Source organism: Rhynchophorus ferrugineus, unplaced genomic scaffold (assembly GCF_030347505.1).
Source record: "Rhynchophorus ferrugineus isolate W39M unplaced genomic scaffold, kcgeb_rfMv2 rfM1, whole genome shotgun sequence".
In the NCBI taxonomy this organism is placed as follows: domain Eukaryota; kingdom Metazoa; phylum Arthropoda; class Insecta; order Coleoptera; family Curculionidae; genus Rhynchophorus; species Rhynchophorus ferrugineus.
In genome coordinates this window covers 94,146,992-94,163,808 of record NW_027472580.1, presented here as the reverse complement: position 1 = coordinate 94,163,808, position 16,817 = coordinate 94,146,992, and the positions used below count along the sequence as shown (strand labels likewise).

Genomic DNA, 16,817 nt, shown 5'->3' with positions numbered 1-16,817 from the left:
TGAACAAATGGTAGCAAGACGGGGTAAGATCCGGGCTATATGGTGGACTGAAGGTCTCTATTTGTTTTTCGGTATCTACAAAATGTGTATGGTTTAATAATTTTGTAGGCTTGCGCAAGTAATTACAAGCAATTTATTTATAATACTGCCAAATACATAGCATCGTCTACTTTGGCGTCGAAGCGGAAATTATAGGTGTTGGAAGCCAGGAGAAGGAAACAAATAAAATAATTTGAGAAACCATGAGTTTGTAGTTCGTTATAAGTGTCTAGTTATAACATCGTATAAAATATGGAAAGCAAGAAAGGATAGGAAAAGAACTAAGATTGCGACCCTGACATGAATATAGGCGGAGAAATAGATCAGAAAAGATTCTGACCGAAGCAAGACGACTAAGCAGAGAGAAAAAAATCGAAGGAATTTATACATGAAACAAGGAAGAATAGACACTAAACATAATACAGTTATGTCACTATGTGATACAAGACATAACACGAGTCTTCTTCCATCAAACAGATTTTGAAACCGGAGCTCACTTAAAAACTTATCATTCTAAATACCACACAAGCTTTGACAAGTATGCGCTACAGTTTTACTTCTTTGGAAGTAAAATATAAAAATTACATCGAAAAGTTATTACAAGTGATAAGTTACCTTAGTATAAGTAGTCCTTTGCTGAATGTTTTAATTGATATACTACATACAAATTAAATCTGCTACCGAATATTATCGAATAGTCCACAAATATTGATTCAAAAGCTGTGAAAAAGTAGCGAAAATAAACTAATAATAACAATAGGTACATTTTTCAATAAAAGCACTTTTAAAAAGAATAATTTATTTAAAATTAATTCACAATCTTGATAATGAGTTGTACAAATCAGTTATTCAGCAAAAAATAAATATTTTTTCCAGGTTCTCGACAATATAGTCTATATTAGGATTAAAAAAAAACAATTTAAAAAAATATATTTTGAAGTCTCCTTTTTACAAATGAGGGTTTATCTGGACTGGATCTACAGTTTAACTTGGTTTCCGAACCACGGTCCTCGATATTAAGCCTACCGAGTGGCGAGTGACCAACTTAGAAATTTTCTCAGAAAATATCCGGTCTTACCCAGCCTGGTTACTGGCGTGAACGGGATCACAAATATTAAACAATCACAAACATAAATTTACGATCATGCTCCAGCAGGATTCGAATCCGCGATTATCGCAACAGTTCTGTCGCACTTACCCCTGCGATAACCAAGCCGACTTAAAAATAATTTCTAATTCATTTCTCATCGTGTTAACTCATATCAATTTTTAATTTTTATTTAGTTTCATCGGATGATCAATACAATGGTCTTTACGGTCAACAAACAGCCTCGTCAAGAAGCTCCCAGGAATACTCGCCCAGAGGAGCCCAAAGAAGCCAACAACTGACCGCCCAACGGGTTAAGGAAGCCCCCAAAACACCCCCAGTCCAAACAATCAGGTATTTAAACCGATTATCCTGCAAAGCCATGTTTTTCTAATTTATTAATTGAATAAAGGAATTACAATAAAGTGAACGACGACGGATCTTTCACTTTTGGATATGAAGCAGCTGATGGTTCGTTCAAGGAGGAGACCCGGGGAACTGACTGCGTAGTGAGAGGTAAATACGGATACGTTGATCCCGATGGCAATAAGAGGGAGTTCACTTACGTATCCGGTAATCCCTGCGACCCCAACGCTCCCAAAGAGGAAGAAGATCTTCCAGGTAATGATGATGATGTTTGTTTTTAAATATAATTTTGATCCAATCAAATTCATTGGGGTACAGAAAGCGTCGAAGAAGAAGCTGGTCCTGCAAATTATCCCACTAGTCCAATTAGACCAATCCAGCGTCCTGCACCCAGACCAGTTCCAGTTACCACTCCTGCACCCAAGGCGGTGACATTATTCCAGAACAATTACGAACAAGAGGAGGATGAACAGCCGGAGCCTGAACAAATATTAAGACCTACGCCAACTGTAAGTACTATTTTTTCCTTACTTCCTTACAACCTTATATATATATATATATATATATATATATATATATATATATATATATATATATAATATATGTATAATAAAGCCAATGGTATTCAACTCTTTTAATTAATTGACAGAAGAGTGTAGAGAGGCGCCCAGAGGGATGACATATAACATAGTAATATTAGGTTATGAGGAACCTTCTTAAGCAATAGTAATATGGAGGTCTCCATAAAATTTGAAATGATGAACTGTTTTAATGTTGAAACTAAACTGTTTAAATTTGTTTCTTTTTTAATTTTTACTGCTAATGTTTGGAAACATTTAAATCCTTGTCTCTTAATGTTAATTACCTTTCCTCATACTTTAATGTATCAAGACTTTCTTTTAATGAGAAATCATATCATGAGCTACAGTTTTCCTTCTTTAGAAGTAAAATGCAAAAATTACATCGAAAAGTTATTAAAAGTGATAAGTTTTAATGTTTAGACTAAACTGTTTAAATTTGTTTCTTTTTTAATTTTTACTGGTGATGTTTGGAAACATGGAAATCCTTATCTCTTAATGTTAATTACCTGTCCTCATACTTTAATGTATCAAGACTTTCTTTTAATGAGAAATCATAGCATGAGCTACAGTTTTCCTTCTTTAGAAGTAAAATACAAAAATTACATCGAAAAGGTATTACAAGTGATAAGTTTTAATGTTTAGACTAAACTGTTTAAATTTGTTTCTTTTTTAATTTTTACTGGTGATGTTTGGAAACATGGAAATCCTTGTCTCTTAATGTTAATTACCTTTCCTCATACTTTAATGTATCAAGACTTTCTTTTAATGAGAAATCATATCATGAGCTACAGTTTTCCTTTTTAGAAGTAGAATACAAAAATTACATCGAAAAGGTATTACAAGTGATAAGTTTTAATGTTTAGACTAAACTGTTTAAAATTTGTTTCTTTTTTAATTTTTACTGGTGATGTTTGGAAACATGGAAATCCTTGTCTTTTAATGTTAATTACCTTTCCTCATACTTTAATGTATCAAGACTTTCTTTTAATGAGAAATCATATCATGAGCTACAGTTTTCCTTCTTTAGTAATAAAATACGAAAATTACATCGAAAAGGTATTACAAGTGATAAGTTTTAATGTTTAGACTAAACTGTTTAAATTTGTTTCTTTTTTAATTTTTACTGGTGATGTTTGGAAACATGGAAATCCTTATCTCTTAATGTTAATTACCTGTCCTCATACTTTAATGTATCAAGACTTTCTTTTAATGAGAAATCATATCATGAGCTACAGTTTTCCTTTTTAGAAGTAGAATACAAAAATTACATCGAAAAGGTATTACAAGTGATAAGTTTTAATGTTTAGACTAAACTGTTTAAATTTGTTTCTTTTTTAATTTTTACTGGTGATGTTTCCAAATATGAAAAATCATGGAAATCCTTATCTCTTAATGTTAATTACCTGTCCTCATACTTTTATGTTTCAAGACTTTCTTTTAATGAGAAGTCATAAATATACTAATATTGTAGGTAAAACTTCTTACTACAAGTTATTGTTAATCTCATACTACAGTACCTTTACCTCGAGGAGGTTATATTATAAGTTAATATTGTACGGCAATATTTAATTGTTAAGTAATGATAATAGGAAAATGGAGAGTAATGTCTGCTCTCTATTTAATTACGATGAGATTGAAGAGCTTTTATTCATTACAATATTCGTAGACCACGCAGCCTACAGAGTCAATATGTTAAAAAATAATAGATAGAGAATTAAAGCAACCAACGAATAGGACTTGATGCCTACTTTTCAGTAAAAGAAAAAGTAAAAAAGAATAAAAGATGTCTAGTGATTGTGATTGTGAGCAAAAATAACTGCTTAGTCAGCTTTCCGTTATTATGTTTTTGCTTAAAAAAGTGTCTAAGAGTGAAATAAAAAAAAATAGAGTATTAGAATTGCTTTTGTATTATTTAGAACTGTCTATGAAAAAATTGCCTTTTTAATATACAAGAGCAGTCTTCAATAACGGATTTGGTTCATTTAATTATAAACTATAAATTTCTGCTTCTTTTTCGATGATGAGGTTTAAAATATATTTGTAAGTAGTGCGGTTTTCGAAAAGGTAGACCCACTCTCTTTTTAAATTTGATTACCTTTATAATTTATTGTTTCAAATAAAGAAGATATGCACGTAACAAAGAACAAAGCATGAACAACAAAGCGAAATACAACAAAGGAATAATTCAGGTTGTTTCTCTTCTTGTTGGCTCCTTTCAGATCATCCTTAAGTGCAGCGATATATTTTTTCAATCTTGACCTTCCTGAGAGTTTTATAGAATTCCACCATCTGTCTGTCCCATTATTTTAATGTTCCCATAATACTTTAGCCTGGGTTTTTTAAATCCGAATATATATTGCTAAACTTTTCCACTTCCTTATTTGCCTTTAACATTCCTTTTTATTTGTGCGTATTTTGTGCTTAAACCGTTCCTAACAATTTTTTTTAGGATTTCTGCAATGTCTTTATTTTTGTTCTAAATTGAGAGCTTCAGATTTATAAAGGCACTGTTGTAATGTCTCAGTTTTGTATAATTAGAGATAAATTTTTTATTGGAGATGTTTTTTGTTTTATTATCTGTTTAATTGTATTTAGTTGTATTTGTTTTCTTTTGTAAGCTGTATTCATTTCTTGACAGTTTCATGCAGTTTCGTGAATAGTTTTCGAATAATTTTTTTGATAACAAATAATTGGTTAATATTTCAGGTCATTTTTTAAATCAATTTAAAGTTTACAAATTAAACATTTCGGAATTGTTAGTTATATCCTTTTGTTCTCTTTTATAGAAATGTTTTAATGATAACGAACAAAGTTGATTTATCACAATGTAACGGTTTGTCAATTTCTGAATATATTGAACGAGAATTGTTTCTAAATACCCCTAATCTAAAAATAGCTGATAAACTTTACGCGCATCTAATATTTCTGTTTATTTCCAGCCTCAGTACAGGCCAATCACTCGACCACAATACGTTCAAGCCGAAAGAGCCACTCCTCTTCAATACCGTACACCACAATACGTGCCCTCCAGTACCCCGGCTTCAGCTCAGTACAGACAATCTTTGCCACCAGTGAGCGTGACTCCAAGGCCCCAATTACAGTCAGTATCGCCTACTCTAGCCACCAGAGCCCAACTGCCCGTCACCACCTTCAAGCCTCAACCGCTCCAGGTTTCCATAAACCCAAGACCGTCGCTCTTGTACACCCCCAAACCATTGACCGTGACATCCGCCCCCAGCAAAGGAGTAAGTTAGGCGAGATGCTCGGGAAGGACTTGCTCATGAATTTTTCGGGTTTCAGATCGATTTCGATGCAGAGTTCCAGAGGTTCCAGCAAGAAAACAATCTGGTATCGCCCACGCCCAGTTCGTATACCAAGAGCGCGGGTTCTAAGTCTCAGCTTCCTGCTGTTGGACCGATATATAATTCCGCTCTGATTTACGATGCCGCCACTGGTCAATACAAGAACGAGTTGTATCAGGCGTTGCCTCAGAGTCAGGGCGACTTTACTTTGAACCAGAGGATACAACCTTACGTACACCAGACTCAGAGACCGGCTTTGAGTTTGCAACCAACTCCTCAACCATCCGCCAGCCCGCTGTACAGACAGCAGGCGCCTCAGGTGGGTTACAACGTCTACGATGATCATGGCATCGAAAAATAAACCATAACTCACTTCATTTTGTTCACCTATTTATATCATTCTTCAGGATAACGCCCCTTTATAGTACTAATACTCATTCTGTGATGGCGGATGAACTTGAACTGAGACTAATTCGTAACAATTCGTCCTTGTAAATAAAGCATGCACTTACAACTAATTTCTTCTTCTTTTTTATTTATACAGTTTCGTTTCTGACGCAGCCCTCTTTTTGTGAAACTATTAACTGGAAAACTAACCGAAACTCTGAACAAAATTTGCTCGTACATCTGTGGAATGTTGTCTGTTCTGAATCTTCTACCGATAATTGTTGCATGCTCTCGTTCTTCCTTCTTCTAACGGTGTCACTGCATGGTACCCGGCGAATCTCCGATCATCCGACTTTCTGTTCGGCTTAGGTGAATCCGCAGGCCCTCTACCAGTCGCAGCAGAACGGGCTTCTCTTCCAGAATTCCGCGCAGCTCTACGCCCAACAACAGAAGGCCAGGGAACAACAACAACAAGCCAGTTCCGCGCTGAAACAGGATACGAAACCCGCTCCAGTGTACTATATTCAGCCGACGGTCGATCAAACCGGCGCCCTGGGTGCCAGCCAGATAGACGCCTTCCTTCGCGGTCACAACATTCAGTTCTGATCGCCCGGTGACCTTCCGAACTGACGTGACCTCTTCAGCGAGAAGTTAGTGAAAGTGGATCGCAGAGAGCCACGCCCGATGTTATGCAACATTTAAAACACATCAACAACGATTCGATCTATTGATTAATATGCAATTAGCACACCGGTATAGTCGATTCCGTAAGACATCGTTGTTGTTGTTAATATAAAGTTATTGCTTCCCCATTTTGATAGATTATTTTAGAGTATTACTTAATTATAGTTTTATTCGAGCGCTATCGATTATTAAACCTGTTCTAACTGCAAGTTTATCAATTGTCTGTCGACAACATCGCCAAAGGAATCAACTATACCAGCTGCTGAAAAAAAAAATCAATTCCAGTTGCGCTTCTTTCACGGTCATCATACCAACTGACTACGCCCTCTGCTATATCGTGACCTTACCAACTACATTTCTCTTTGAACGCGGCTTTCAGGTCACATTCTATGAGCCAGTTATCATTTAATCTTTGGAAATAATCGCGGTATTTTTCTTTCCTCCGTCTCCTCTCTGTCCCTCGTACCAAATAGTATTCTTCGTTCCATTTTATTTTAATATAGTGCTTCCCTTCGTCCATCTTCTTGGTTAATTTTAGTTATTATTTATTATTGTGTGGTATTTTACTATTGCGGAAACTTATTGTATATAAAAACAATAAAAAAGATAATATTTTTGTACTATATGCTTTAGGAAAGTGTAAGTTGTAGAATATGTTTTGTTATAAAATAAATACTTCCATAAAATAATGTTTTTGTTTTTTATACACCATTAAACGATGAATATTATAAAAAATAAAATTACCTTCACCATATGGTGCGAAATTCTACAAAATATTTTTTGTTACAATATGAAGATAAATCAAACGTACTGGAAAATTCAACTATTAAAATTATTTAAAATATATATGGTATCAATTCAAAAAGGTATCAATGAAGGCATTAATGAAATCAGAGTGAAAAAAGCAATTCCCTTTGAGAGATATAAAGCGCAACAAAATAAAATGATGACTGTTGGATAAATGGATTGTTTTTCTTTGAGGTATTTTTTTTAACAAAAAGATATCTTAGCTCTTCCGCTGATTCATTAAACATTGTTTCTTTTAATTATCACCTGTTATACACTAATTTTAATGGAACAAAAATAATAAGAAACACATTAAACATTTCCACCGTATATGTCGGTGATATAAACCGACACTGAGGGTGTTTGTTTTAAATTTATGTTTATTTAATTTATTTTTTTCCACCAAATTACCAATTTTTTAACTTTTTCTCATATGAACTCTAATAAAACATATATGTGTGTGTAACATTTTCAGTGCTTTCTTTTACAACGTTTCGTTTTTTTGACTATATGTCTTTCCCAAATATATGTCTTCTGGGATGTCAGTACTTTTAACATCTTCACTTTATTGTTAAGGTGATAAAAACAGTCACTGGCAAATAAATAAATAAATATAGTTCACACAAATTTATTTAAGTGTTGCAATGTATTAAAATATATTTGGAATTGTTATCAATTATTTTACCAATATAAAAATATATAAAGCCGGCTTGGTTGTCTTGGTTGGCAGTGATAAATGCGAAAGAACGGTCCTCCTACTGTTGCGGTAGTCGCGGGTTTGAATCCTGCTGGGGCATGATCGTAAATTTATGTTTGTGATTGTTTAATATTTGTGATTGTCCTTAGGCAAGTATAAAATTGGACAAGGAAAATGGTTCCAGTCACGCCAGTAACCAGGCCTGACAAGACCGGATGTTTTCTGGGATGATTTCTAAGTTGGCCACTCGCCAATCGGCAGGTTTAATGCTGAGGATCGTGGTTCGAAGCCCATATTAAATTGTAGGCAAACTAACCAGTTCAGATAAACCCTCTTTGGTAAAAGGAAACTTTAAGGTATATATATATATATATATATATATATATATATATATATATATATATATATATATATATATATATAATGTACAAAATACATTCATATAGAATAACAATGTTAATAATTTTAAAAAAATTGGTGATATTTCTTTTTAAAGAAAGTGTTATTTAGAAACATTCACTAATTTTATATAAAATGTTGGAGTCTATAGATTTTCATTTATACTAAAGATAACTACAATTTTATATAACTTTACGAGTTTACTTTTGCTCTAATGTCCATGAAGTGGTCATCGACTATTTAATATCGTTCAGTTGGGCAACTCGTTATCGACTGGTTACAACATTTAGGTCGCTTATGTAAACGCGCATCGATTAATATTACCCTAGAACATCAGTCGAAATCACTAGATTTTGTGTTATCATTTCACATATATGTTTTTTTTAGAATCTTGGTGATATAATCGGTTTTATAACTTCAAAACGTTTGGTTCAATTTTGTTGATAAATTGGTTTAGTTTCAGACGAGAACCTGTTCTTCAGGTCAGCTGTCATCATTCCCAATAAATCAATTAATAAAGTGCAGATTTCACTAATATACTATGGTGTTGAAGAAGATTCGTCGTTCACTAAAAATATATCATTTTATACTACAAAATACATTTAGAATAGGCACAATATTAATATTAATCTTGAAGAATATCAGTGGGAGTTAAATTGATATTATTGTAATATATAATTTAATTCGTTATGCTGCCTTGATATTATTATTTATACTATTTCTTCTCTAAAACAAGTGTATTTTATTAATTTTCATACCTAACTGATATGTTCACTAATTAGTTTAAGCAACTTGGAAATTAATTCATACCGAGTATTAGATCTATTGAACACTGACCAAATTGTTTTTTAACTAATGAATTTTGTTTCTAAAATATGATACGAGGTTATACGTTAAAAATTACTTTGTGAACTCTAAAAAATATGATTGGGTTTAAAAATAGTTGGAATGCTAAAACAGAAAATTTAAAAATTAAATACAAATTTACAATTTTACAACTCGACGGTTAGGAGTAGTTTGTTTTGAATATTATTGGAAGGTACAGACAACTAATTGTATACTTTAAAGTTATTTAGGAAAGGTGATGATCAAAACAGTGACCGGACTGCAGTTTTTAGTAAGGGTTTGCTTACCAAAGTTGTTCCGTGAAATAGCCGTTCAGTTTGCTTCTTGGGTCAATACAAAAATAATAATTTAATTTTGTCTCATAACATATACACAAAATTAAATTACGAACAAAAGAAATCTAATATAATATAAATGTTTAGCCTTGTTAGTAATTAATGTAATATTGTAAATAGATAAATAGGTTTAGGTAGGTATTAAGCTAAATTGTGTGTATATAGAAGAATGTAAAATACGTGTAGTAGATAGGTTAAATACGGTTTTTGTTTATTTTTATTTAGGTACTACAATGATTGTTAAGTACATATTTTATTTTAAAACGTTTTTGTTGTGTTAAAAACCTAAGTTTGATTATTTTTTACTTTTTAGTAAGTTCCTTATTTATGTTTTGACGTCGGTCTATTTTTTAGGTCCGTTTTTTTTGACGATGGTTTTATTAAACTTTTGTCATCTACAAAATAATGCATCATGTCATAATTCGGCGAAAACGATGGGAGACCTCAGAAAAGTGCTCCAGATAAAGAGGAAAAGAAGATGGAACTTATTTTGGAAACAAAGAATGGATTGATTATATCACTCTTAAAAGTTGAATAAAATGAAATATTTCCTTGAAGTTGTAGTGTGTTGTATTGGAGATGGTGTTTCTCCGTTGATATTATGGACTAATTCTATATTTGTCATATATATCTCGCCTTCTACAACTAGAAAATAGCATCAACGGGTTTTTTGAAGATGATGCATTAGTCTTAATGAAAATTTATTTCCAAACTAATAATTATGCATTAGATTATTTGGCAATAAAAAAGAAACATTATACCAGGAAACTAAAAGAAAACTTAAAGGATTTTCCATCAGTTTATCTCAGACAATAAGAGATGTAAACAAACGAATTACTGAGATATCGTAATATTCATTAGCCATAGACCTTGTGCTTCATCTCAGAATATAGCTGAATATAACTTTTAAGACTTCATAAGATTTTTAATTACGTCTGTTATTTTATGCATTTGGTCAATTGTTGTTTGTTAATAAACCTAAATTTGTGTGTAGGTATCAGGTTCCTTTCTTTCTATAATCGGTTTTATTCTTTTCAGTAGGTGTTTTTCATATATCTTAGACGTTATTGGTAACAGTGAAATAGGCCTATGTGCTTTTATTTCACTTGGCAAATGCGGCCGTTTTCGGAGATTACATCCTTCAAATGGTCCTATTACGCTATGTAATAGTAGCTGTTGATGGTCCTTTGTTTTTGAAGGTAGTCAATGAAATTTTTTCCATGGGCATCCCAAAATACAGACGCCATAACCTTGCCAGCCGACTGTTGCGTTTTCTCACGCTTTGGAGCGGGTTCATTGTGTGCAGTCCACTCAGACGGACAGTCGATTAGATTTCGGAGTGAAATGATGGAGCCATGTTTCATCCATTGTTACATATCGACGCAAAAACTCGTATTTATTACGCTTCATCATCTTCAAACACTGTTCCGAATCATCAAGTTGTCGTTGTTATTCGTCAAAAGTGAGCTCGCGCGGGACCCACATTGCACAGAGCTTTCTCATACCAAAATTCGTGAATGATATGATGTACACGTTCAGTTGATGTTTTTAGTGTGTCTGCTATTTCATTCAATTTCAATTTACGATCATTCAAAATCATTTTGTGGATTTTTTAAATGTTTTCGTCAGCAACAACCTCTTTTGGGCGGCCACTGCGTTCACCCTTTTCGGTTCTCATTTCACCACATCTAGTCTTAGCATACCAGTCTTTGATGGTTGATTTTCCTCTAGGCAGTGTTCAGAAAATCGGCATCAAGCCAAGTTTTCGCTTCAACTGTATTTTTTCCCTTAAAATAGCAATATTTTAGCAACACACGGAATTGCTTTTTATCCATTTTTTCACAATGACAAAAGTTGCTTCACTCAAAATGCTATAATTCACAAACTAATGATCCGACAGCTGTTAAATCAATACACGCATCTTTTGAGGGTTAGGGCTAACTAAAAAACATATGGATTTAATTGTAGTGGCGCCATCTATGTGTCAGGCCGGGGACTGTTCAATTAACCTGTTATTAGAGGTGTAAAAATGGGAAAACTAATGATTGATTATTAATCGGCCTATATATATGATTTTATCCTTTCTAATCAGATTATAATATCTCTACTATTTGTACGTGTAAATTTGTAGATGTTTTTGGTAATAGTTAATGGACTGTGTAGAAATTTCACTTATTTATGCTATTCAAATATCTCGCCGTACGAGACATATGTGGAATTTTCTCAAGGAAACGGCAATATCTCATTTTTCTGAGCGTGTAAGTGCTGGCCGTTATGCAATCATATTATTTATTCCTAATTAATCGTTTCAATTAGACGGTGATTTTTCTTCTCACGCTGCACAATTCAGTTGGTGTTATTGTTTGAAGAAATTGTCGAGAAATGGCATGTTATCGTTATGAAATGCCACCGGCCGTATATTAGACAGTCGAGTGGTGAATGGGTTTTTCGTCCATCAAAGGTTTCACTTTTTTAGTTCAAATACCAGTTTTTAATAGCATTTCTTAAAACGAACTGCTAGGTTTTTCATAACATACATACTTAACATATTCCAATTTTTAGAATTTGGTTTCACTAAATTTCTATTGTTATTATTATTTTAAAGTTATCTGTTTTCTTTCTATAGATCTGCTATCTAATCTAATAATTTTTTAATGTTGGCAAATAGTTTTATTTCCTAAAATTAGTTGAATTACTTCTCCATATAGTTAATATATATCTGTATATATTGCAAGTGTTCCGATATACTCTAGAATTGTAATAATAAAAATATACAACTAAAATTTGGAAACGATAAGATAATTAAAAGGAAAACGACATTAAAACAGAGAAATTGAAATTTAATCAAATAAGCTTGCACTTATTAAATTGCACTTGTTAAATATTTTCAATAAATATTGAATATATTTATTAAAAATTAAATTATTGTAATATTATAATATTATATAATGTTAATTTTAAGTCTTTTAAGTTCAGTGTCTTCCGTTCATATTGTAAGTTCTAGAATAAAGTACTGCTTGCCATCGTTGATATATAGTCTATTCAAAGCTTTTTTCTACATACGTCATCAAGATGTTTAATGTATTGCCTGCTTCAATTTGTAAATTCGTTTTAGAATCAGACAATATTTTCCGTCTCATTTTACTTTAGTTAAAAAGACACACAATGATGTCCGATTACTTCGAGCACATAAACGCATGAGCCTGTCAAAGTCGTCCGGTTGTCAGACGTATGCAAAATTCTTGAAAACAATAGTGATAAGAGGTTATAACTCTAACCTATAAACTGTTGTGGCTGTATAATTAATTCTAGTTTTTGGATGTACTATAACGTTAAAATAAATTATATTTGATAACATTTTTGTTCAATTATTTTATTTGGATTAGAATTTTGTTGTATTTCAAAGCCAACCTGAACTAAAACTAAGAGTTGATGCGGCAACATTGAGACGTTTTGTTGTCACAATACGGCAATAACAAACTAATTCAATGCGATATAATCGTGAAAACCATAACGAGTGTGATCCGAAGTACCAAAGTGTAAAGTACTCTAAAAGAGTACCAGTGCACCCGTCTGCACGCTCTAAATAATAAAAAGTGCGTGATGTCAATGAAGTGCGTAGTTTAGAACATCTACAACCATCCGACCTGATTAATAGACACACAAAGTTTTTAGAATAACACAGAATAGTAATTAAATTAAGCATAATACTAATTTATAAGTTTGTATAGGAAACTCATCGAAGCCATCTTCTAGAAGTCATTTTATAATATAAATCTTATTAAATATTTATTGCCCATGGGGCAGAAGTTTCACTTCTCCGACAAAGGCACAGATTTTTCACTTCTCCGTCAACAATGTCTTTGTGTGCTTGTTGGATTAAAATATCTGAATAAATCTGAATATTCCAGTTTATTTCTCTTTCGAGACTAACTATTGTCTCGGACTTTTATCTCTCAGTATAACATACACTAAATGTATCTTTAAAGTTGTTGTGTTTCACTTAAATTAGCAGTAATTTGAGATATAATTAAATGTTGATTTCATTTCGTTTACAACAAACATATCTTTCTGTTTCAGTATAGAGAGCATATAGAGAGGCAGATTTAAAATATTCACCCTAGTATAAAGTTGTAGCCTAGTTTTCTTCGTCCAAATTATTGTCATTTGCTAAAACAATATCTAACGAAAATTTTCGTCAATGTTGATTTTGTTAATAAATAAAAATTGGAGTTAGTTTAGCACACAAATAATAGTTTGAAATGACTTAAATAATAACATAATAGCAGAAATATAAAATATACATTTAGTTCTTAGTCTTCTTGGTGTTGTACCGTGTCGTTTTTATCAGAATGAAGTTCAAGGCACATATTCATCTGTTCTAAAAGCATCTGCACATGTGTTATAGTTTTCACTTTTCAAGTTTCTTAATTTACTTCTTTCGAAAAAAATATTATATTTGTACATACTTCTAATTTTTTTTGAAGGTTTAATGCTGAGCAACTGCCGATTCTAAGATTTAACTTGAAACCACATTTTCTTTTTCGATAGGTTAAGGGATATGATATGTGAATATATCCGTATTATATATTTCAGTTCAATTATAGATGTGAACTTTTAATGAAAAACTTACTAGTAAAATTACAATTACGAATTACATGTTGGTTAATAAATGATCGTTGAGGTTTCCTGAAGTTTATAATTGTTTACTATTAAAAACCGTTTCTGCGCTAGTGTAGAATCATTTGTAAAGTAATTAATTTTATTTAAACCGTTTTATCCTAGAACAAAATATTCTTATTATGATTTTGCGTTTAAACAAATAATACTACTTTAAATAGTACAAAAATAAGGTCATAACAACAAATTTCCTTAAACTTATACAAAAATATAACCATAGAGAAATAGGGGATTATTACATAGTAATAGGCAATTCAATAGGGGACTCTGGCCCAAATTTTTGCTTTTTCCAACATCCATAATGGGCCATTCAAGTAAGTTGATTGGTCAATTTAAATCTCCATTATAGGCACCTGTAAGAAAAATATTTTACTGTGAAGACGTTTGATTAGCTCAGTAGTAATGTTTGGCAATTTAAATAAAACACAACTTTTTTCTCAAATAAATTTATTAAATAAATTTCAATTAAATATAAATTTAATATTTAAAAATAAGTAAATATAAATATAATCTATAATAACAAATATAAATATATACTGTAAATTTATCCACAAAATATAAACATAACATAAAAATAAATATATCTGTAAAATATAAATATTATATACATATATATAAAACCGTAAGCAAAAAACTTTGGTGCATTGCAAATCAAAATTATCTCTTCCGTCTTTTTTTTTTTATTTGTCTAGTGTCATTAATTTAATAGGATCTATCAGAGTTCTGTCTTTTTGTTTTCTTATATTGAAAGCAAACTTTGAGTCCTTCCCTCTTAATATTCTGTATATATTCTCTTAATACTTTTAATTATTTTATCCTAAAGATCATTATGGAATGAAAAATTGAAGGGTTTTAAATTTAACTATTTTTTTAAAAACATTTGACAAAAATTTTATTATATTATCGACGTGGCAAAATCGCTGAATAAAATAAGACATAGCTCAAAGACCTACTGACAGTATAATAAAACAATTTTGTTGGAGTCTTGAGCGCGAGATATTTTCTTGCCTCTATAGAATCAGTCTCTATTAGTGAGTCTACTGATTTATTCATAATTGTATGTCAGACTTAATTTCTATTTTCAAAAGTTTACACTTCTTAGAACGAGAATGATACCGACTTGAACTACCGATTTGTATATACTAATAAAATAAAATAATTATTATTTGATATAATAATTATTTAATAATATATACGTTATAAAAATTTAACCACATTGTTTTCTATATAGGGCACATTGAAAATGGCGTACAAAATAAATAAACCGTATAACGAATTGAACCAATCAGATCCCGTCGCGGATCTTAGCATAGCGAATAAAATAAGTAATATGTTAAAGATATCTATAATATTTTTACCTTCGATCGTCTCGATTCCTAGTGGTGTACCCATTTAAATTACTTTTCTATATTTCCGTGTTTTATGGTTCAGATGTCTTAGTACACTGTGAGTATAAAGTACACCTAATATATATCTAATATTTTAAGATTAAATCTTTATCTAACATTTAAAAATTATTATCTTGCCATTGAGCAAACTCATTAAGAGTTGAAACAAAACACCATATAATACTCCATAGAACATTGCCTAACAGATTCCCATACAACTAATTTTAAGCGTGTTTCTGTTGTCGTTGTTTTTTTCCGTTGTACCAAAATGTTATGACGCCCACATTTCGTTTACTTAGTTGTTTTAACCTTCGTCGAACCACAACAATAAAAACTAATACGAATTTTAAGTGCAATTGTTGAGTAACCGTCATAATTGTTGAGTGGTTCTTGGACCATTTCTCACGGTTTATCTTAGGACACACGATCGAAGACAAAACTTGCCGTCAATCAACAGTAAATCAAAAAGAAACACCTCATTGTTGAGAGTGAATAGGTGGTTTATATGAGATCAATATCTTAAATTAAATTATTTTTTGATGTTATCTGTTCTGTCTGTCTGTGTAAATAGGGTCTGGAATTATTTATTTAAAATATATAGTCGCTTCATAAAATAGTAATAATGAAATTGACTTTTATTCACATTCGCCATTTTTTACCGATTTTGGTTCTGTTTTTTTATTTCAGAACTCACTAAAATATTGGGAAAAGATAAATTGTAATAATAAATTGTGGAATTTTATGCCTTTGTATTTGTCAAATAATTTATGATGATAAATGTATAGTAAATTGCTGTGATTTCTTTAATCAATACTCCTCTTGCAATCAGCTATCGGATAGTTGTATGAATTTTGATCAGCAAAATCTCTTTCAGTTTTCATTTGGTATTATTGAGTTATTTGCCAGGTGTATATTGGTATTATTAACGGTATTTTAAAAAACTGTATTAATCTTCAAGAAAATGGAAAAATTTATTTATTTAAAGTATTGGATATTTGATTCCAAGATATATACTTGGAGATGTGTGAGGCAATTTATCATAGTATCATACAGCTACTTTCTAAGTTTTTCGTAATTGGCGAAGTACTATTCTGAAAATGCGTGTCCCATTGATTCGAAAAAAAATTGTATGATATCATTTCTTATCGCCCATTTATGTGAGTTTTGATAAATGGATCATTTGGAGACTCATACAACCGAGATATTTTTTTCTACGTGTCTTTTACATAAAGTATTTCTC

The 16,817-nt window shown here is 31.5% G+C and overlaps 1 protein-coding gene across 1 annotated transcript in view; it reads left to right on the top strand.

Annotated features, from left to right (window-relative positions):
* LOC143201328 (uncharacterized) overlaps positions 1 to 7,135 on the top strand; it is a 39,061-nt gene extending 31,926 nt beyond the window's left edge. Inside the window, exons 3-8 of the mRNA XM_076412325.1 lie at positions 1,324 to 1,480; positions 1,539 to 1,747; positions 1,811 to 2,001; positions 5,013 to 5,318; positions 5,374 to 5,694; positions 6,132 to 7,135. Of these exons, the coding sequence (XP_076268440.1) occupies positions 1,324 to 1,480; positions 1,539 to 1,747; positions 1,811 to 2,001; positions 5,013 to 5,318; positions 5,374 to 5,694; positions 6,132 to 6,368 (1,421 nt within the window). The 3' untranslated portion in view covers positions 6,369 to 7,135. The remainder of the gene's footprint in view (positions 1 to 1,323; positions 1,481 to 1,538; positions 1,748 to 1,810; positions 2,002 to 5,012; positions 5,319 to 5,373; positions 5,695 to 6,131) is intronic.
* The last annotated feature ends 9,682 nt before the right edge of the window (positions 7,136 to 16,817 follow it).